Source organism: Peromyscus maniculatus, chromosome 6, assembly GCF_049852395.1.
Source record: "Peromyscus maniculatus bairdii isolate BWxNUB_F1_BW_parent chromosome 6, HU_Pman_BW_mat_3.1, whole genome shotgun sequence".
NCBI lineage: Eukaryota > Metazoa > Chordata > Mammalia > Rodentia > Cricetidae > Peromyscus > Peromyscus maniculatus.
In genome coordinates this window covers 75,174,482-75,197,616 of record NC_134857.1, presented here as the reverse complement: position 1 = coordinate 75,197,616, position 23,135 = coordinate 75,174,482, and the positions used below count along the sequence as shown (strand labels likewise).

General features: G+C 45.6%; 1 protein-coding gene across 3 annotated transcripts in view; it reads left to right on the top strand.

Annotated features, from left to right (window-relative positions):
• Positions 1–388: 388 nt before the first annotated feature.
• Positions 389–23,135, top strand: part of Gabpb2 (GA binding protein transcription factor subunit beta 2) — a 39,267-nt gene continuing 16,520 nt past the window's right edge. For 2 of the 3 annotated variants that reach the window (XM_006982528.4, XM_076574557.1), the window contains exons 1-5: positions 837–1,053; positions 12,612–12,751; positions 14,659–14,826; positions 15,373–15,567; positions 21,038–21,188. In XM_006982528.4, the coding sequence (XP_006982590.1) occupies positions 12,644–12,751; positions 14,659–14,826; positions 15,373–15,567; positions 21,038–21,188 (622 nt within the window). In that variant the 5' untranslated portion in view covers positions 837–1,053; positions 12,612–12,643. Of the gene's footprint in view, positions 777–836; positions 1,054–12,611; positions 12,752–14,658; positions 14,827–15,372; positions 15,568–21,037; positions 21,189–23,135 lie in introns of those variants that run through there. The other variant, XM_016001082.3, reaches the window with a different exon arrangement.

The window sequence follows — 23,135 nt, the reverse complement described above, 5'->3', positions numbered from 1 at the left end:
ATCTCTCTGCCTCAATTAGAGGCTTGTCTGTTACTGATTTTTACTTTTTTTTGTTTTCTTCTTCGAGACAGGGTTTCTCTGTGTTGCTTAGGAGCCTGTCCTAGAACTCACTCTAGACCAGTCTGGCCTCGAACTCACAGAGATCCGCCTGCCTCTGCCTCCCGAGTGCTGGGATTAAAGGTGTGCGCCACCACTGCCCATCTATCTATTACTGATTTTTGAAGGGTTTTTTTTCCCCCCTCGGTCCATTCATCATTCAAACTGATGAGCAGAAACCAAGAAAAGCTGGCAGATGACGTGAGGAAAAGGATATGCAACTTCGTGCCTCACTCATCCCCTCCCAGCCGCCCCCCAAAGTTTCCAGTTTCCCTTCCCTTAGAATGATGTCTTTATATTCGGGCTGTGACCGGCCAAGTGTCTGTCTGGTCGGGCAGGTGTCCGATTCACGTGCACGTCCAGGAGGTGTCCCGAGCCGTCTCACCGAGGCTGAGACAGGGAAGCAGCGTCTCCCGCACCCTCAGGCCAGCCCCGCGGAGAGCCAGGGCTCAGGCGGCGCGCACACCGCGGGGACCCACCGGGCACCCAGCGTCCCCGCAGCCCCGCACGTGTTGGCGCCAAAACGAAGCCTCCGGGCCCGTCCCCTGCCGGAACTATGCCTCACGTAAGCCACGTAATCAATGACCCTGCGCCTCGCTAAGTAGTCCCCGTCCAGGATGCCCTCGGCACTGGCTTTCCGAGCTCCAGAGGTCCTCAGGAGGAAGACACCGGCCTCAGAGGTGCGTGACCGTCCCGACAGGAGGGCAGAGTGGCTTGCCTAACCCATTCCGTCCAGATTCCTCCGCCGGGAGGCATAGTCACCGGGCCGTCACTTCCGGGTCCGCCATTTTATTGCCTCCATGTCTCCGCGAGGGGGGGGGCGTAGAGGTCCCCCCAATACGCATCTGTGAAAAGGCCGAAAAGTGACGGCCACTGGCAGGGAGTCCTGACCAGAGAAGGAAACGGGACCAAACTGGCGGGCCCGGCGGGAGCGAGGCCGGCAGCGCTCGGGACGAGGTGAGGGGGAAGGAGGCGCGGGGCGCCGGAGCGTCCGGACCGCCGTGGCTGGGGCTGCGACAAGTGCCCGGGCCGGGCCGGAGCGGCGGGCGCGGGCCGGGAGGCTGCCGGAGCCGGGGTGGCAGCGGCGGGGAGCGGGACCCAGAGGAAGGGGATGCTGCCGGGAGGAAGGGGAGGGGACTGGAAGGAGGTGCAGGGGGTGGGTGGAAGACCTGGGGTTGGGGAGCCGGACTGCGGGAAGCCGAGGCCACGGAGGTGACCACCAGGGGGCCGCGTGGAGCACGAGTCCCTGCGGCTGCGAGCCTCGGATTTGGGGCTCCCCCCCCCCCCTTGCAAGTCGGCGCCGGTTTTCTGGCAAACGGGAGCGCCGGTGTGAAGGAGGGAAGGATGTTTGGCTGAGGAGGAGGCGGACACTCTTGTTTATGCTTCTGGGTTTAGTAATAACGTGAAGCTTTAGTAAGTTCCTGAACCAGCGCAGTCATGGCCTTCTATCCAGTTCTTGCACAGATGTTTGAACAGCTGGCCGCCCAGTGGGGACCCGTGCAATTCAAAAAAAAAAAAAGGAATACAATTATCCATAGACTGTGAACTCTTTAATTGCTGTTTTCTCCCATTAGTGTGCTCCTGGTCTCAAATTTCCTCGAGGCATCCCCTTTTGCCTCCCACTTCCTGGAAAGGCTTTTCTGGAGTTTCTGTCTTAAATAGTTGAGTCTTCACTGAGCAGCTCAGACTGACCACCTTGCAGCTGTCCTCTCACCTCAGCCCCTGGATTGTTAGGATTACAGAGGTGTAGGCCAGGCCGGCCTCAAACTCACGTAGATCCACCTGCCTCTGACTCCCTGGGATCAAAGGCATGCGCCACCCCGGGAGACTGCTAGTGTGCTTTTGTACGTGCTTTGATAAGGAGGAGTAAACCACCACACCCAAATTGCTAGATAAACAAAAGTGATTGCTTTCTGGTCGTGGAGTCCTTTGTCAAGTGCTCAGGCACGCTATGGTTATCAAAACATTTATTGAAAGTTCTTAAAACTAAGTATGGTGGCGTATGCCTGTAATCCCAACACTCAGCGCTGGAGAAGGTGAGGTAGAAGGATCCAGGTGTTCAAGGCCAGCCTCAGCTACTTGAGCCTCAGATGAGAAAACAACAAAACAAAACAAAAAACAGGTCTCTGGTCTTGCTTGGCATTTTATTCACCCTCAGCTTCCCTGGAGGCTGACTGGGGGTGTAGCTCAGGGGTGGCTGTGTGTCCCGAATGCCTGCTGCCCTGGATTCAATCCCTAGCACAGAGGGACTAGAAAGAAAACAACAACAACAAATCTTAGGATACCGATCAGACCAGATCTCGTGTAGATTTTAATGTGGAGGCACACCCTATAAAGGAGAGTAGCCCCTTTGTAGAGCTCTGAACACTGGAATTGTCTAGGTTGGGCCAATGAGATAATTTAGTAGATAAAAGCTGCCAAGCCAGACTATCCGAGTTTGATCCTTAGCAGCAAGAGAGAACCAATTCCTGGGTATTCACTCACTCGCTCACTCACTCACCCACCCACCCACTCACCCACCGACCGGCACGCTGTGGTGAATACCCACAGAAGTGCATACATATAAATAAGTAAATTTTAATGCCTATGTTATTCCCTAATCTTAGGGTTCACACAGCCTTGGTGTGGAGGTCCTGAAAGGATGACCCATGAGTCTTCCCACAATGCTCTTATTTTACTTAAACATTTTTATTACAGTTGATGTGTGTGCATATGGAGGTCAGAGACAGCCTAGAGGTTCAGCTCCCCATAATATGGAAACTGGGGATCTAACTCAAGGTCATCAGGCTTAGCCGCAGACTTCACCCACTGAGTCATTCATCTCACTGGCCCCCAAAATACTGTTATTTATAGGTGCATTTTAATTTAGGTAGGTGCTTCAGGTTAAATCAGGAGTGGCTGCACAGCAAAAAAGAGCCACGAAGAACAGATTTCTAGACCATTTTCCCAGAATACAAGGAGGAACCAAGCTTAGAAGACATTCCCATAGGTAAACAAATATAAGAACTGGTTTTCCAGCAGGGTGTGGTGGCGCACACCCTTAATGCCAGCACTCAGCAGGCAGAGGCAGGCAGATCTCTGAGTTTGAGGCCAGCCTGGGCTACAGAGTGAGTTCGAGGCCAGCTAAGGCAATACCTAGAAACTCGGTCTCAAAAGACAAAAAATAACCCTTTTCCCCTAGCTCTTGATATTGGCCACTGTTGGAAGGTCCGGCACAAGCAACTCTACTCCTTCGTTGGTTTGAAACCAACTTAGGCCAACCTCCAACTCACCATCACCCTGATTCAGGTTTCCCAGAGCACTGGCATTCCAGGCTAATGTCATCATGCCTGTTGTGACTTCTTTGTATTTTGACACTCCGCCTCACCAGGCTTGTCTCCAGTTTCCTGTGAAGACAGCTTTGATACATTTGTTGATCACATCTCTCCCTCATTACCACAATGATCTGTTCAGAGTGCTCTGATCTGCTCCCATGTTGGGAGAGTGACAGATGTCAAGGGTCAGTACCAGTAAAACCTCATAGTTAATGTTAGGCAGATAACAGTTATAGATGGATTGGCTTTTAGATCAGGCCTGCATGGAGTCTGTTCTTGTGTTCTTGTGTTGGAATTCTGTTTCTCCTGCGGGTGAAGCCCTAGCATCCCAGAAATGCTTCTCACCTTGTTTTGTTGGCAGTGTACTTCTACAGAATGTTAGCAGCCAACAATTAAAAAGCTTCACCAAAACAACCAACAAGAGCAAATGTTACTGAAAACTGGCTTGAAAATTAAGTATTGTTTGTAGGTGTGTTCCTTAAGTGATCAGTGTCCAACACCTTTTAATCATTAGAAGCACTGCTTGGAGTGTGCAGTGAGGCGTGTCTAATGATCCTTGTTTAAAGCAGCTAACTGGTCAGGACAGTTCGGAGCACATGAACACAGGCCTGGGAAGTTCAAAGCACCACCAACAATTCTAGCTTGGCCCCAGCATCGATCCTAACCGTGCATCTTGGCTTGTGTAGTACAGCAGACATATAAATACAGCTCACGTGTAAAGGAGCCAGCAACGTTTGGCGTCTTTACACAGAACTATACAGAAATCCTCTATATAGTAGCTCAGCTTGTGCTCAATAAGCAAAATGTAGAATCTTTAGTTCCCTAGGTCTACCACACCAACAAAATCCAATGTTAGACCTTCACAAATTTAGTAATTTAGTGACAGCGACCACAGGCTCATTTCTGGTGTGTGTTTCATAGGTAGAAAACAAAATACTTTCATTCTGAGGCCAATAGATGGAGGTCAAGGTTTCAAAGAGCAGGATTACCCAAATGGCATACTTTTTATTTGAACAGTATTGATCTTTTTAAAATTAATTTATGTGATTTTTTTTTTTTTAATGTAGGAGTACTTTGTCTGCATGTATGCCTGCAGGCCAGAAGAGGGCACCAGATCTCATTACAGATGGTTGTGAGTCAGCATGTGGTTGCTGGGAATTGAAGTCAGGCCCTCTGGAAGAGCAGCCAGTGCTCATAAGGGCTGTCCTGGAACTCGCTCTGGAGACCAGGCTGGGCTTGAACCCAGAGATTCACTTGCCTCTGCCCCTCAAGTGCTAGGATTAAAGTTGAAATCTTTTTTTTTTTTCCAATTTGGTTAAAGATCTTTTTTTTTTTGTTTTTCGAGATAGGGTTTCTCTGTATAGCTTTGTGCTTTTCCTGGATCTAGACCAGGCTGGCCTTGAACTCACAAAGATCCAATTGCCTCTGCTTCCCGAGTGCTGGGATTAAAGGCGTGCGCCACCACCGTCCGGCAAAAGATCTGTATATTTTTATTTTATGTTTGTGGGTGGTTTTGCTGGCGTGAAGGCTGTGTGTACCATGTACATGCAGTACCTGAAGAGGCCAGAAGAGGGAATCTGATCCCCTGAAATTGAGTTACCAACAGTTAGCCCCTATGCTAGTGCTAGGAATCAAATCTGGATCCTCTGCAAGAATAGCAAGTGTTCTTAGCTGCTGAGCCACCTCTCCACCCCCACCCCCCTTTTTTAATGCCGAATGCGTTTATTGAAGGAGGGAAGAGGTCTTTTTTTTTTTTTTTTTTTTTTTTTTAAGATTTGTTTATTTATTATGTATACAGCATGTATCCCTGCAGGCCAGAAGAGGCCACCAGATCTCATTAAAGATGGTTGTGAGCCACCATGTGGGTTCTGGGAATTGAACTCAAGATCCCTGGAAGAGCAGTCAGTGCTCTTAACCGCTGAGCCACCTCTCCAGCCTGTGGGGGTGGGGGGTGGGGGTGGGGGGTGGGGGTGGGGGGTGGGGGTGGGGTCTTAAACACAGGCTTACAGTATAATGGGAGAACCCCGGAGGACAGAAATTTGCTACTGATGTTTTATAATCTTGCATCTAAGCTGTTAACGCTCATTATGCAGGATACACAGACAAGATTTATCTTGCTGGCAGTGGTGATACATGCCTTTAATCCAGCACTTGGGAGGCAGAGTATGAGAGGTAGGGGGCTCTCTTTGAGTTCAAGCCCAGTATGGACTATGAGTTCCAGGGCAGTCAGAACTATACAGAGAAACCTTGTCTCAAAAAAGAAACAAAAAAAAATCTTAGCAAAAAGTCAGAGTTTCTTTAAGATTCTGTTTATGTCTTTTTTTTTTTCAAGACAGGGTTTCTCTGTGTAGCTTTGCGCCTTTCCTGGGACTCACTTGGTAGTCCAGGCTGGCCTCGAACTCACAGAGATCTGCCTCCTCTGCCTCCCGAGTGTTGGGATTAAAGGCGTACGCCACCACCGCCCGGCCTGTTTATGTCTTTTAAATGACCACTTTGCAAGCAACTATTCTAAGGTGATTTTAGTACATTTAATATGCTGTGTATTTGTGACTAAAATAAGCAGAGTGGAACCTACATATTACATAGACATTTGAAGAGTTAAATGCATGTAAATTTAGAACATGCAAAGGGACCATTAAGTGTTCTGTATTATGCAATGTACATTATATCTGGATTGTCAACATGTAAGATAGCCAATGACGCCGGGCGGTGGTGGCGCACGCCTTTAATCCCAACACTCGGGAGGCAGAGGCAGGCGGATCTTTGTGAGTTCGAGGCCAGCCTGGGCTACCAAGTGAGTTCCAGGAAAGGCGCAAAGCTACACAGAGAAACCCTGTCTCGAAAAACCAAAAAAAAAAAAAAAAAAAAGATAGCCAATGAAATTCTTTGACACATAGAAACCCTGTCTCAGAAAAATAAAAATTTGAGACAGGGTTTTACTCTGTAGCTCTTGGTTGGCCTGGACACTGAGCTCCATCTGCCTCTGCCTGTACCTATGTACGTGTGTCTGCTTGTCTGTACATGCACCATGTGCATGCAGAGCTCATGGGGACTGCAGAGAGTGAGTCAGATATCCTGGAACTCCGGTTCCAAGAGCTTGTAAGAGGCCTAATGTGGGTGCTGGGCACTGAACCCGGGTCCTTTTCAAGAGCAGCAAGTGTTCTTACCCCCACCCCCCCGCCATCTCTCCAGCCCCAATATTTACTTGACTTTTAATTACGTACGCGTCTGTGTGTGAGTGTGTGCGTGTGCGTGTGTGAGTGGAGTTAAGAGGGTGGCTGGTCCCATGGAGAGAATTACAGGCTCCAGACTGGAGCCCCTGAAAGAGCAGTGGTCCCTCAACTGCTGAGCCAGCTCTTCATCGCCTTGAAAAGATGACGTAACTGATAGGTTGATTTTAGGGGGGGAGTGCACATGCCTGCAGTACTCACGTGGAGGTCAGAGGACAACTTTCAGGAGCCTGCCCTCTCCGGCCACCATGTGAGTCCTGGGGACGGATGGAGCTTTAGCTGTCAGGCTTGGTGGCAAGTTCCTTGTGTGCTAAGCCATCTTGCTGGTCCCCAAGCAGTTAGCTCAGTAAAATATAGAATCTCTGGACAGAAGAGTTGGCTCAGTGGTTATGAGTTTGTACTGTTTTTCCTGATTTTGGTTCCTAGCAACCAAATAAGGTGGCCCCATCCACCTATAGCTACAGTTCTGAGGGACTGCCTCCCTCTTCTGGCCTCCAAGAGCACATCCCCACAGATACCAGGAACACACACATACAACTTGAAAAGTAAATATTAAAAAGATAAAAATAAAATAGCCACATTCATAACATTACAACAAAATGTATTTTTTTAATTAGCAATTACGCTGATAGCAAAATTAGTCCACTTTGACATTCAGAAAATATATGTATAATCCATATGGATCAAAGCCCAGAAATCGTGCAAAAATAACTCTCTATATAAACCAGTCCTAAAATGTATGTTTTATATTTACATTTTAAAGTTGCAAGCAAAAAGCAGTTTAGAAATTTTCTGAGAGCCAGATGTAGTGGCTCACACTTTTAATCTCAGCACTCGGGAGGCAGAGGCAGGTGGATTTCTGTGAGTTCAAGGCCAGCCTGGTCTACAGAGCAAGTTCTAGGACAGCCAGAGTTAGATAATAAAGAAACCCTGTCTCTAAACAGCAATAACAACAAAAACAAAAAAACTTTTTTTCTGAGCAATTAACTTTTTTTTTTCCAGACAGTATTTCTCTGTGTAGTTTTGGTGCCTATCCTGGATCTCACTCTGTAGACCAGGCTGGTCTCGAATTCGCAGAGATATGCCTGGCTCTGCCTCCTGAGTGCTGGGATTAAAAGCATGTGCCACCACCGCCTGGCCAACAACATATTTTTAAATGTAACCATCCTTCAAACACAAGGAAAGCATCAGAGCCTCCCTCAGATAGAATGATATAAACCTTTTTTGTTACATGTAGAGTAAGCTTATGCAGATGTTCAAATGCTCAGTGGTACTGACGTAGGGATTGCAGCTCCTGTAATTCCCCTCATGAAAGGGAAGTTTATGAGCTGAGAAAACAATGCAGATAAATTGTTTGAAACTAAATCTGAGGACCCAGAGTTCAATTTCTGGGTTCCATATGGTGGAAGGAGAGAATTGACTTTAGCAAGTTGTTCTCTGACCTCCACGTGTGTACACACACACACACACACACACACACACAGAATTAGTAAATGTAAAAAGATGAATTAGTCCTGAAAAAGGAAATCATAACAATAACTCCACAAAAGGATTTTTATGTGCATTATTTAGAGGTATTTCATCAACATAAAAGATTTTTATGGGGCTTAGAATATGGCTGGATAGGTAGAGTGCTTGCCTAGCATGAACAAAGCCGTGGGTTCAGTCCTCAGTACTGCAGAACTCAGTGTGGAGACACATAGCTGTACCCCAGCTGTTGGGAGGTAGAGGCCTGTGGGCAGGAGCTCAGGGCCCGCCCTCTTTGGACAAGTTGGGGGACTAGGGTGGGCTCTGTGAAACCCTTGTCAAATGCAGGAGTAGCTTTTTTGGTGTCCTTTTGAGTACCTTTCAGGTACTCTTAACATCAAAGTGTGAAACAATTTCTTCTCAAATTTGTTTTAAAAGGAAATCTTGATGAAAATCTGTTTATCTGATAGACATTTTGTCATTTTAAACTTTTATGTCTCCAGTGAATGTTATCATAATTTCTACTTCCTGTATTTCAGATATCTCTCTAAAGCATTTCTTTTAGAAGATCAGCCATTTCTTGTAAATCATGTAGCAATATTTTTTTCTTAGGCTGTTTCCAGAATTAACATTGGAAAACATCCGATTTACATTCCAGTAGAGAGGACACTGGAAGTAATATTTCAATTAGTTAACACTTAGTTAGGTCTAAGAGAAGTGGAGTCCTATATAAACTTGATTTTTAACATCTAGTGCCCACTTAGGAGGAGAGGCAGAGGCAGATGAATTTCTGTGATTTTAAGGTCAGCCTGGTCCATAGTGAGTTCCAGGCTAGCCAGGGCTACACGGTGAGAGACCTTGGGGAGAGGGAGGGGAGTCCCAATGTATATACTTAGCTACCAAGTCTTGTATTTTAGTTTACCTTTCACAGGGTTTTGTAGAGAGATCCTGTCTTGAAAGAAAGAAGCCTATGGAATAAAGTGACCCTAGTAGCTGCTGGTACCATTCAGCCTTTCCTCTCCATTGGCAGTGAGTGGATGACTGTGGACAAGGCAGGAAAACTCTAGCTACAGTTTTCTCCTGTCCATGGCTTGCCAAAATTGTTACCATACGTGTTAGGGTCAGAGCTTGGGCCCGAGCATCCCTAACAGGCTAGGCTTGGCCACCCATCTTCAAATATGTCAATTAAATTCACCATTACTAATGAAAAGCAGAAAAGTATTTATTCAGTGTGGCCACACTGGAAAGAGATCCAGTGACACCCTCTGTTTGGGGTTCTGACGTACATGAATTTTAGACTGAGAGAAGGTGTGTATGCATAACTAAGCACTCCTGGTCAAGGTGTGGCCTCAACTACTGTCCTTGGCTCCTGGCTCCGGCAAGGTGGTCTGACAAGTTGTCAGGACTATGAGGTCTTTCTGAGGTGACAACTTTCTCTGCCTGGCTCCTGGGCTCAGCCTCTTCCTTCTCCCGAAGTGAGATTCCGGGGAAAGTTCCCGTGCAGTCCATTGTCTCCATAGTCTGGTAGCAAAGGAGAGGGGCACTGGTCTTTAGACTCTCTATTCCTGTGAGGATGGCTGCACAGGAGCTGAGGCGTGAGCCAGCAGGTCTGGCCACACCTAGCTGTTTAATGGCTTCTCCAGCTGATGGTAGGTATTCTTTGATGCTGCACCTAAGCTTGGCAAGTAGTAATTTTTTTTGTGGTCCATACAGCCTCATGCATGCTAGACAAGCACTCTGTCATGTGTTACATTGCTCACAAGACGTGGTAATTTCTTAAAAGTTAGTTGCAAGATTGATAATTTAGCTCGGTAATACCTGGGGTTTTGTCCTCTGCACCAGGGGGAAAAAATAGTTGCAAGGGCTGAAGAGATGGCTCAGCAGTTTAAAGTATTGGGTGCTCTTCCTGTGAACATAGGTTCAATTCCCAGCACCCACATGGCAGCTCACAACCACCTGTCACTTCAGTTCCAGGTGGTCTGGTGCACTTTTCTGACCTCCAGAGATCATTGCATGCAGGTGGTGCACAGACATATATGTAGGCAAAAATAGTCATACACAAATTATTTTTAAAATAATACAAGAAATCTGAAATCATACCAAAGGAATTTTTGTGCTGTGTACCTTAAAAACAATTGTCTGCCTTATACTTTTATTTTTGGCTGTACTGGGACTTGAACCTAGAACCTTGCACATAGTAAAGAAGTGTTCTACTTCTGAGCTGTTTTTTACTATTTAATTTGTGGCAAGTCTCACTAAATTACCCAAACTATGCTTGAATTCATATTATAGTCCAGATAGGCCTTGAACTTTGGCATCACTGTGCTCAGGTTAAGCCCGGGCTTTGGTTGCTAAGCAACCCTCTTTGAAATGAGCTCTCTCCTAGCCTTTGTTTTTGAAATAGGAGTCTCATGATATAGTCTAGGTTGGTCTCAAACTTGGAATCTTCCTGTTTCAGCCTCCAAGAAACGGAATTACTGCAATTACAGGCCTTTGCCTGGTGCATGTGTGGAGGTCAGAGGACGCTTTCTGGAGATACCTCTCTCCTTTTACCTTGTGGATCCTGGGGTCAAACTCAGGTGGTCAGACTTCAGAGGTGGCTCATAGGTGACTTCTGCCAAGCCTGATGACCTGGGTGGACAGAGAGGACCAACTCCTGCAAGCTGTTTTCTCTCTCTCTCTCTCTCTTTCTCTCTCTCCAGGCCTGCCTAGAACTCACTGTGGAGCTGAAGCTGACTGCTTCTCATTCTCATCCGCCTCACTCCTTGGTCCTAATGTTACAGTGTGTACTGCTTTCAGGGCAAGGACTGTCTTAAATAGCACCCACCTTCCCCACCAAAACACATGGCAATGAATACAATAAGTTTATTTCACAATTTGTTTTGGGCAAAGGCAACAGCAATTACACCCTCCGTGATATTTTCACTATCATTGCAAATGCTAAGATGCTTGAAAAAAAAGTCAAATGATGCCTTAGTATTATAGCAAAAATAGTTTGGACCACATGGATTCCTGTAAGGTTATTTAGTATGGCTCAGGAGCCATAAACCACATTTTTGAACTGCTGTCCTTAGCAAATCGCTGGCTAGTGGGAGTTTATTCTTGCATGCTGCCTGTGGTATTGCTCGCACATAATCTCAGTTCCTGGGAAGTGAAGACCGGAAGGTCATCTTCAGCTACATGATGAATTAAAGGTCAGCTTGGGCTACCAGAGTTTCTGTCTCAAAAAAAAAAAAAAGTTTGCTCTCTGTAAACGTTGATTGGCATTATGTCATTTTGCCATAGCTAGAAAACAAAAAGATTAACAGCTGCAATTCATTTTTTAAAAGATGCTTCTTAGTAGGGAAACTGAACACTCCCTAGAGTGGGAGGGGTTCAAAGAGAGGACTACTTCCATGTGCCCTGCCCAGTGTTCTGTTTAAAATATCTTATTTACTATTGTTACTTGTGTAACATGTGTACAGAGGACTGCATGTGTACAGAGGACAACTTAGAGTCAGAATCAGTTCTCTCCTTCCACCAAGGATTCTGGAGGATAGGACTCAGGTCATCTGGCGTTTATGGAAAGCACTTTGGCCTGCTGAGCCATCTCACAAGCCCTGCCTGGTGCCTTTTATGTCTTCCAGAGGGATTGGCTTGAGACCGAGGCAGACCTTACTGAAATTGGTCATTTTTGAGCTCATCAAAGGCTGAGTCAATGAGGAGTCTACACACCCTGTACTGAAACGATTATGCCTTAGTCATCCAATCGAGTTGTGTGCTACAGGCCCTATGGTTTTTTGTTGTTGTTGTTGTTGTTTTCAGAGCTGAGGACCGAACCCAGGGCCTTTGCAAGCGCTCTACCACTGAGCTAAATCCACAACCCCTACAGGCCCTGTGTTAAGGGGAATTAACTCAAACTTTATGTCAAGCAGCAGTTTCACAGAGAAGTACCCTTGTGCCTTGCCTAGAAATCAGGGTGCAGATTTTGAACTGTGTTCTTTAAAATTCTATTCCACTGCTGAGTCTGGTGATGAAAACCTGTAGTCCGGCTACTTGGGAAGTTGAGGCAGGAAGATCACAGATTCAAGGCCTACCTGAGCTGTGGTGTGAGTTTCACACCAGCCTGAGCAATTTAGCTAGGTCCCTCTCCGAATGAAAAAGGGCAGGTGTGGTGACACTAGCCTGTAACCCTAGCACGTGGGAGTGCAGTCAGAAAGATCAAAAGTTCCGAGACTGTCCTTAGCTACATAGCAAATTTGAAGTCAGTGTAGGCTACGTGAGCACCTGTCCCCCAGACAAGGACATCTTGTGAACACATTTCACTGTGGTTATGGTGGTGTGTGTCCATAGCAAAGCATTTAGGGTGTGGAGGAAGGAAGATTTGGAGTTCCATGCTTTCATGGGCTACATAGTGAGTTACAGGCCAGCCTGGACTGCATGACAAAACCATGTCTTAGAGAAAACAAACAAAAAGCAAGAAGACCTCTCACAGACAACTGCTTTCCTTGTGTTCACATTGCAGCTACCTGGATACCGTGGTTCCTATGCATAAAGATGTCTCTGGTGGATCTGGGGAAGAGGCTGCTAGAAGCTGCAAGGAAAGGCCAGGATGATGAAGTGAGGACGCTGATGGCGAACGGGGCCCCGTTCACCACCGACTGGGTATGTTTAGTAGAAGGCCCAGTTGTCTTCAGTTGCGCCTTAACCTGCCCTAAGGCTGAGCAGTTGGCGGCGGTCCCTCTCCCGGGTCACTCCCTACAAGAACTTGATTTGTGCCGCCTGTTGACTGCATCCCCTTCTTAGCTTTCCAGTGTGCAAGCTGCCTGTCAGTGTATAGTGGTGATTGTAAGCTGTAAACGGTGGGAATTGTTCCCTTTTATTTTCTATAGTTTTATGTGCAGTTGTGATGGTGTCCTAGAACTTGGGAGGCAGAGGCAGGAAGACCTCTGAGTTTGAGGCCATCCTGGTGTACATAGCAAGTTCCAAGACAGCCAAAGCTACATGAGATCCTATCTCAAAAACAAACTAAAAAACTCCCCAAAGTTGTCCACTGACCTTCACACATACACACCTGTACACACAAATAAATCTTACAAATGCCAGGCATAGTTGTATACATCTTTCTGTTTGTTTGTTTTTGTAACAGCTCTGGCTGTCCTGAAACTTGCTTCATACTAGACCAGGCTGGCCTCGAACTCACAGAAATCCTGAGTGCTGGGATTAAAGGCGTGGCAGCACCACTGCCAGATAGTTAGATACATCTTTAATCCCAGCACTTGGGAGGTAGAAACAGGAGAATTAACCATGGCTTGAAGACTCTGTCACAGGGGAAAAAAGGTGCAGGGGGGCAGGTGGTAGTGGTGGTGGCGCACACCTTTAATCCCAGCACTCGGGAGGCAGAGGCAGGTGGATCTCTGTGTTTTTGAGGCCAGCCTGGTCTACAGGGCGATTTCCGAGACAGGCTCCAAAGCTACACAGAGAAACCCTGTTCTGCCTGCCCACCAGAAGAGGGCACCAGATCTCATTAGAAATAGTTGTGAGCCACCATGTGATTGCTGGGAATTGAACTCAGGACCTGTGGAAGAGCAGCCAGTATTCTTAACCTCTGAGACATCTCTCCAGCCCGTGTTCACAGATTTTCTACACATTGGCTGATGTTAACAATTTTTATGATGGAGTGATGATTATTGTAGTATGATTAATTCATAACTTCAGGGTCCAACTGGTTCTCTTTTTATTTGTTTGTTTGTTTTAAGACAGGGTCTCTCAATGAAGCCCTGGCTGTCCTGGGCTTCCATCTCATAGAGATCTGCCTACCTCTGCCTTCCAGGTGCTGAGACTAAAGGCACATGCTACCATATCCAGCTCAGAATACTCTTTGTTTGTTTGTTTGTTTTTTCAAGACAAGATTTCTCTGTTTAGCTCTAGCTGTCCTGGAACTCACTTTGTAGACCAGGCTGGACTTGAAATCACAGAGATCCACCTGCCTCTGCCTCGCAAGCCCTGGGACTAAAGGCATACCCAACCACCGCCCAGTTTAGAATACTCTTTTTGATACCAAAAAAAACCCAAACAAAAAAAACCTATCTTGTAAGTCATGCTTAAAATCCCATCCTTTGTGAGTCTTACCCAGTAAATCTACTTGACTTAAAATTATTATGCTTTACATTTATTTAATTTGTGGCTCCTTTAACTGCCCATTAACATATTAATTTTATGTATTTTTTATTATTTTTAATTATGTATATATGTGTATGTCTGTGTAGGTATATGTGCATGTGAGTACAGGTATCCTTGGAAACTAGGGTTTTGGATCACCTGCAGCTGGAATAACAGCTGTAAATTACCTAATATGGGTGCTGGGAACTGAACTCAGTGCTCTTAACCACTGAGTTATCTCCAGCCCCAGTATATTAATTTTTAAATTTATTATTTATTCAGTCTTATCTGACCAGTAAGACTCTTTCTCCAAGAACGAATACTGTAGGACTCATTTCTTGTTCATATATCTGTCTAGAAATGATACAGTTCTACACACAGTCGAATTCAGTGAGTGTTCTTTTCCACAGCTTGGAACGTCGCCTCTTCACCTTGCGGCCCAGTATGGTCATTACTCCACAGCAGAAGTGCTCCTTCGAGCAGGCGTTAGCAGGGACGCCCGGACCAAAGTGGACAGGACGCCTTTGCATATGGCTGCAGCTGATGGGCATGCGCACATCGTGGAGCTGCTTGTTAGGGTAAAGCAAGAATGGCGGCGGGACTGTGCTGTAAAACAGACATTCGCCTCCCGTAGCTTTTCCTAAATAGCGGTAGGAAGGACTTGAGAGTCGATGGTCATTAAGTTGCATCTCTATTTATTTATTTATTTATTTAGATTAATATATTCATGAAAATTGTGTTTCAAGAGCCATGAAGATGAGTTTGTTTTCTAGTTTTTTAAAGGCTAAACAGATTTTATTGATTTTTCTTCATTCTTTTTCTGTAGGTGTTCTCTGTACTTGTGCCTATTTTTTTTCAGGCCCTACTCAGCTTTCTGCTAATAAATGCAACAAAATCTGTTCCTTCGCCCTTCCTCAACCATCTGTTAGAATTCCCAGTGATGTCCTTAGCAGACCCACTCATTGAAAGCATAATGTCTCCGCATTCAGGCAGACTTGAGAAATGTTTTTAACTTTTGATAGTCCTTAAGCGAGGACTAAAGTGAAGTCTCCCTGTTGTAATAGGATCTTAACGCCTGAGCTCCTGTAACCAGCAGCTACTGAAAAGATGCTTTTTTCTGACAGAGCGGTGCGGATGTGAATGCCAAGGACATGCTGAAGATGACGGCCTTGCACTGGGCCACAGAGCACCACCACCGGGACGTGGTTGAATTACTTATCAAATATGGAGCCGATGTCCACGCTTTTAGCAAATTTGATAAGTCTGCCTTTGACATAGCACTGGAGAAAAACAATCCTGAGATTCTGGTCATCCTTCAGGTACGGTTCCTTTATATTCCCCAAAGTACACTTCAACTTACAGATTATTTTGAGAGAGCTGAGTTAAAACAGACATTTCCCCATTTTATTAAAATAGCACTTCTAGCCTGCCTCACTCATGTGACTGTATTAGCAGCTCTCTCACACACACATCCCTAGTGGAGACAGGGTCTCAAATAGCCCAGGGTGATCTCAAATTTTGTATGTAGCTAAAGATGACTCTTGATCCTCCTGCCTCTGCCTCCCATATGCTAGACTTACAGACTATACTATTGTGCCCGGCCTTTGTTCTGAGACAGCCTCCCTGTGAAGCTAAAGCTGCCCTCTCCAAGCGGGCCTGCACTTAGTTGTTGTTTTTAAAGGATTATAGAAAGTCCTGAATCCTTCCTGGTAAGTAGAGAAGAATATTTTCAAAATACTCAGTGCTGACATCGCAGAGCAAAACTCTACAAACCTTTTCTTGTCCTGAGAGTTGCCCAATTTGTGAATAATTTTTTTCTTCTAAAAATGGGTTAATGGAAAAATGCAGCCAGAACAGGAAGAACATCGATTTGACTATCTGTGGTGATACTGTGTTCCCCAAAATATTGTGCACCCTAATAAACTTATCTGGGGTCAGAGAACAGAGCAGCCACTAGATATAGAGGCCAGAAAATGGTGGCACACACGCCTTTAATCCTAGCATTCCAGAGGCAGAGATCCATCTGGATCTCTGTGAGTTCAAAGCCACACTGGAAATAGCTAGGCATGGTAACAAGAGCCTTTAGTCCCAGGAAGTGATGGTAGGAAGCAGAAAGGTATTTAAGGCATGAGGACGAGGAACTAGAGCCTGGTTAAGCTTTTAGGCTTTTGAGCAGCACAGTTCAGCTGAGATCCATTCAGGTGAGGACTCAGAGGCTTCCAGTCTGAGGAAACAGGATCAGCTGAGGAAATGGCAAGGTGAGATTGGATGTGGCTTGTTCTCTCTCTCTGATCTTTCAGCATTTACTCCAATACCTGGCTTCAGGTTTGTTTTTATTAATAAGACTTTAAGATTCATGCTACAACTATCCATTGTTTTCTCTCCATTAAAACTTCCATTTCTAGTTAAACTAAACTAAAAGTCACGGGCTGGGCACTTTGATCCCAGCATTCAGTAGATCTACCATCTCTCCCTACTGAGTCTGAGTTCCAGGTCACTTTGGTCCACAGAGCAAGTTCCAGTCCAACAAGGGCTACATGGTGAGACCCTGTCTCAAGCAAAGAAAGGAAAAAAGAATTGTTGCTGCTGGAGATATGGCTTAGCAATCAAAAATACTTACCAACAGGCAGTGGTGGTGCACGCCTTTAATCCCAGCACTTGGCAGAGGCAGGTGGATCTCTGTGAGTTCAAGACCAGCCTGGTCTACAGAGTGAGTTCTGGGACAGCTGGGGCTGTTACACAGAGAAAAAAACCAAAAATAAAGAAATAACAGAATACTTACCAGTCTTACCAAGAACCCAGTTTCAGTTCCCAGCACCCACATAGTGTAGTTCACAACTGCCTAATTCCAGTTCCAGGGCATCCCATATCCTCTTTTGCCCTCCATTGGCACCTGTGCACACATGGTACACATAAACTCATACAGACACACACACACACACACACACACACATATATACATATACACATTAAAAAGAAAATAATTTTAAATAAGAAAGTCACTCTCCAGGGCTGGGAGATAGCTTAGATGAGAAGGTGTGTCTTGTAAATATGAGGAACTAAGTTTGATCCCCAGAACCCATGCACAGAAGCCAGGTGTGGGCCAGCGAGGTGCTCAGTGGGGAAAGGCTATTGCTGCCACTTCTGACAGCCTGAGTTTAATCCCTGGTACCCAACTCGGAGGAGAAACTTAACTCCTGCAAGTGTCCCCTGACCTGCTGCTGTGTGACACTTTTCCTGGGGACACACAACACACGTTGTCCACTCTCTCCAGAAAGGGAGCCCATGACAGACCAAAGTAACCGTGTGTTGCACCAAAATCCAGTTTGGTGAAGCACTGAGTTTTGATTGGGGTTATTAACAGAAGTGTGGATGAGGGGATCTCACAAGGAGCAGCTCCATCCCCAGAACCCCCACCCCAGGGTGGGAGACTGCAGCCCTGGAGCCCTCCACCCCGCCCCGCTGTCAGGCACCTGACTCCCGCATTCCTAACATCTCTTTCTGCAGTGGCTGCTCAGCAGCTCCACCCCAACAGCTATTCACTCCTTTTCACACTGTTGGTAGGCCCTCAAGAATCTTCCAGGCCTCTGTTCTTCTCTGATATGTGGCTTTCTGCTGGTCAGCCTCTCCTTGCCTTCTGGAGCAGATGTTCCAATTTAGAGGGAATGTTGCAAATCAGAGGAATTCATGCGTGTGTGTGTCCTGGCACACTAGTGCACACATGTACACACACAACAAAAAAACTGTATTTAAAACATTTGTAAAACAGCTGTGGAAACAGTGTGCTTCTAATCTCGAGGTTGGGGAAGCAGAGAGCTTGCTGGCCAACCAGCCTTGCGTACTTGAACTCCAGACCCGTGAGAGACCTTCCCTCAGAAAAACAAGGGAGATAGATAGCATCTGAGGAACAATACTGAAGGTTGTCCTCAGGCTGCACCCTCCCACACACACGTACATACAGTCACTGTCCAGTCAGGGTGGCACATGTCTGTATAATCCACCATGATGGATTATCTGGGCACAGGAGGAATGGAGTTCAAACTCATCCTCAGCTACCTAGCAAGTTTAAGTCCCCCCTGGACTACTTGAGACCCTGTCTCAAAAAAACAAAATCCAAACCAGGAGACAACGCCCTGCGCCTGTGGAGTGTCTGTGTGATAGTCAGTGTGTGTCTCCCCATACCCACACCGAGGAAACGAACACCCAGACCTGAAGGGCAGAGACCCTCACCTCCTCACCTCGCCACAAACACACACAGCCTCCACCTATCCCTGCAAAGACAGATCCTGAAGCCATCAAAAATTAAATTTAGGGGATGACTTGGTGGAGCATTTGCTTCCATGCCTGACAACCTGCGTTCAGTCCCCAGAGCCCATGTGCTGGGAAGTGAAAACTGACTCCAATCCTCACTTGTGTGCGCGCGCGTGTGCCTGTGTGTGTGTGTGTGTGTGTGTGTGTGTGTGTGTGTGCGTGCGTGCGTGTGTGCGCGCGCGCGCGCGCGCACTGACTAAAAACATGTAGAGCCAGGCTGGTGGCCCACGCCTTTAATCCCAGCACTCAGGAGGCAGAAGCAGGCGGATCTCTGACTTCTAGTCTGGCCCAGTCTGTATACTGAGTTCCCAAACAGAGCTACACAGTCATTTTTTGGAATGGGGGGTATTTCAAAACAGGGTTTCTTTGTGTGACTCTGGCTGTCCTGGATCTCGCTCTGTAGACCAGGCTGTCCTCGAACTCACAGAGATCTGCTTGCCTCTGCCTCCTGAATGCTGGGATTAAAAGGTGTGTGCCACCACCATCCAGCTTACACAGAGAGTCTTTAAAAACAAATAAATAAGCCGGGCGGTGGTGGCGCACGCCTTTAATCCCAACACTCGGGAGGCAGAGCCAGGCGGATCTCTGTGAGTTCGAGGCCAGCCTGGGCTACCAAGTGAGCTCCAGGAAAGGCGCAAAGCTACACAGAGAAACCCTGTCTCGAAAAACCAAAAAAAAAAAAAAAAAAAAAAAAAAAAAAAAAAAAAAAAAAAACAAAAACAAATAAATAAAGACGGGCAAATATTAATCGGGTCAGTGAAATGGCTCAGGTAGAGACACCTGCCAAGTCTAGTGACCCGCGTTTGATTCCCTGGACTGTGTGGTGCAAGGTGCCAGTGGTTTGCTGGCCTACACACACACACACACACACACACACACACACACACACACACAAAGAAATGTGGTTAAATTTTTTTTAATTATATTCATTTTTCAGGGAACAAAGTTACTCTATTCTAGAAAAAGCACAAACCAAAAACAGAGATATGAAATAACATGGAGTGTTTAAAGAAAACTTGTAGTTACGTATCTAGAGAATGGGCAGTGGACCTGGAGTTTGGGAATGGCAGGTGCTTGGGAGTTAGTTACACATGTGATCTTGTTACATGCCTAGTGAGGTAGTTTCTTATGTGGGCGATGGGACATACTAGAAGCTTTTTTTGTTTTATTTTGTATGTTTTTAAGATGGTCGCCCTATATAGCCAAGTTTTCCTGGAAGTGGCTTTGTAGACCCAGGCTGTCCTTAAATTTACAGAAATCCACCTGCCTCTGCCTCCTGAGTGCTGGGATTAACGCTGCACCACCACCCAAGGCTGAAGGTTTTTTGAGTGGGCATTGAAAGATGATCTTGTTGTGTGGCTCTGCTTTATCTGGTACTTGCTATATAGCCTGTGCTGACCTCAAAGTCAAGGTAATCCTCCTGCCTCAGCTTCTGGAGTGCTGGGATTACAGGTTTGAACTGCCACATCTGGATTTAGAAACTCAAATTCGGGATTTGTTGTGATTGTTTTAAGAAGTTAATTGGAGTTGGTACACACATTGGATGGAGAAGACAATGCTAAATAGCATGATTGCTCTCATCAGGCTAGGCCAGCCTGCCCGTGAGTGCTTCCACTGTGGAAGCTGGTAGAGGGTACCAGTAGCTGATTGAAGAAAGAATTTTACAGTATCCGGGAATGAATAATCTGTTTCAATTGAAGTTCTCAATCAAGGGATAATTACATATGAAAAATAGCTGCTTGTGCATTCTCAGTTTTTGTTCGTTTTCATGACATGCTTTTCCAAAGACTGGTTATTCTCCTTAACTTCCAGTTATTGTCCAAAGTCCTTTATAACTGGACTTTTTAGTAGTTATTGTGTTTGTAGAAAACTTCTGAGAGTAAAACTAAAAGATAAGCATCTTTTCACCCAGTGGAGCAGACATCCTCGGAAGCAAGGGTGTAGCATATGGAATTAGACTTGGAAACCTGCTACTCATTTACCTGCTTGTTATGTGTTCTCTTAGGGATTTCTTCAGTGGCAGAATGGAACAGGTTGTAGGCTGAAACCCTGGAGAATACTGTTCTCTGCAGGGATCTCCTGCTAGCACCTTGTCTTGCAGATAATTGATCACAGAATATCAGTGCTGCAAATTACCCCTTAGACTGGCCACACCAGTTCCTTCCCTTTTCTTCTTTTTTTCTCAAGTTTAAAAAAATGCAGAGAGGTTAAATGAAGCATGTAGAAGGCTTTGTGAATAGTGCACCTTTGCTCTCTCAGTAGAGACAAGCTTGGGAAGCAAGCTCGCATGTTGCTCTAGTTTGAGGAAAGCAGCAGTCTTGGCTCCCTGGACATTGTATGCCAGGCTAGTTCTGCCTGGTGGAGCTCTGCTGGGAGGGGCCGTTCAGGGACTGTGACGAAGGTTCTGACGGAAATGTCCGAAGGTTCTGACGGAAATGTCCGAAGGTTCTGACGGAAATGTCCGGCTTTATTTGCTAGGAAGCGATGCAGAATCAGGTGAACGTTGCCCCCGAGAGAGCCAACCCGGTGACTAACCCTGTGACTGTGACTGCCCCCTTCATCTTCACCTCTGGAGAGGTCGTGAACCTCGCTAGCTTTGTTTCTCCAGCCAACACCAAAGCAACCTCAGGTAATAATGTTCTGATAATGAGACATCGTCTATTTGAGGCTTAACAATGAGCAGAATCCCATTTTCCTAGACAAGAATGGTTATTCTGTCTGATACCCACTCTTATAAAAAATATTCCCTAAATGATGCTGGGATTACAGGTCTGAGATAGAACACTTGCTGCCATAAGGTAAACCTCCAGTACCACAAATGCAGAAGTGAAACTGTTTCTCAGACTCTTGTTTTCAGTGTAGACACTGAACTCAGGGCCTCCCTCACAGGCTGGGCTGTGCTCGCAGCCTGTTCTTTCTCTTTTTCTGTTTGCTGTTTCTTTGGTTTATTCAAGACAGCGTCTCACTGTGATGCAGGATGGCCTTGGACTCATTGTCTAGTTCATGCTGGCCTTGAACTTGTAGCAATCCTCTGCCTCAGCTTCCTGATTGCTGGGATTATATACCACCATAGCCAGCTTTATGATAACTTTTAAAGCCAGGCTTTTTTCTTTCTGGGAAAAGGAAGATTGTGGGGAATTATAATCAAAGGATTATAAATGAACACTGTTAAAAACAAAATATTCTACAGATTTATGTGTCAAAAAGTTGTGCCTCCCAAAACTTTTTTTTTGAAAGAAGGAAAAGAAGGCTACACCTTGCGGGGCATGGTGGTACATGTCTAGAACCCCAGCACTCAGGAGGGGAGGCAGGAGGACCATGAGTTCAAGGTCAGTATATGTTACATTAGGCCTTGTCTCGAGAATCTAAGTGAGATGGTCCAGGCCTTTAATCTCGGCACTCAAGAGGCAGAGACAGGGGAATTTTTCAGTCCCAAGCCAGCCTGGGCTACATAATAGACAAACAATTAAGCAAACAACACGAGGTTATGCCTTGGGCTAAGATATAGTTTGGTTATTGATGTGTTTGCCTAGCATGTGCAAAGCCCCATTACTCCAGAAATCACTTGATAGCACACACATGTGATGCCAGCACAAAGAAGGCAGGCAGGAGCTGCAGAATCAGAAGTTCAAGGTCACCCTCAGGGTTCAAGGTTAATTTAAGGGGGAAAAAAGCTGTACCTGAATCTAAAATGGAAATATAAGTTTCTCAGTGTGGTACTGCTGGGGGAAATAATTAAATATTCTTAATTTAAAACAGAAACAAAGCTGGGCATTTTGGTGTGGGCCTTTAGTTCCAGCACTCAGGGAGCAGAGGCAGGTGGATCTCTGAATTCGAGGCTAGCCTGGTCTACAGAGCAAGTTCCAGGACAGCCAGGGCTGTTACACAAAGAAACCCTGTCTTGAAAAACCAAAAACAAAAATAAAAAGAATAACAGCAATAAAAAAAATCAACATAAAATAAAAATTAGTGGCTGTCAAAATACTAATATAAAAGAGGCACATGTGGTTATTTGAATAAAGTAAACATTTGTTCATGAGCATGTATTTTACTCGTGTGTGTGTGTGTGTGTGTGTGTGTGTGTGTGTGTGTGTGTGTGTGTTTTGTTTTGTCTCATTATGTAGTTTAAACTGGCTTACTTTAGCTCTCCATCACTGAAATTACAGGTTTACACTATTCTGCTGAGTTTGAGAGAGCTTAATTATTATTATTAATTATTATTATTGTTGTCGTTGTTATTTAAAGCAGAGAAAAATACTTGGTATCACTCATTTGACACCTGTATGCTTTTGGAGGTGGGAGGATGGGAAGTGCTGAGACAGGTCTTGGAGCCTTGGATGGCATTAAATTTGTAATCCACCTGCCTCCACCTTCCTAGTGCTATGATTGCAGGTGTGTGCCACACACCTAGCCTGAGGCCTGCATATTTTAAACTCTAAAAAGGAGCAAATGAGTTTGTTTTCACCATTACCTTTTATAAATGTGTGTTTTGTGACAGAGGAAAGTGCATCCTCAAATAAATTTCCAATTCTTGACTTTTTTCTGTTTTTGACTTTTCAAAAAGTAACAGGAAGGC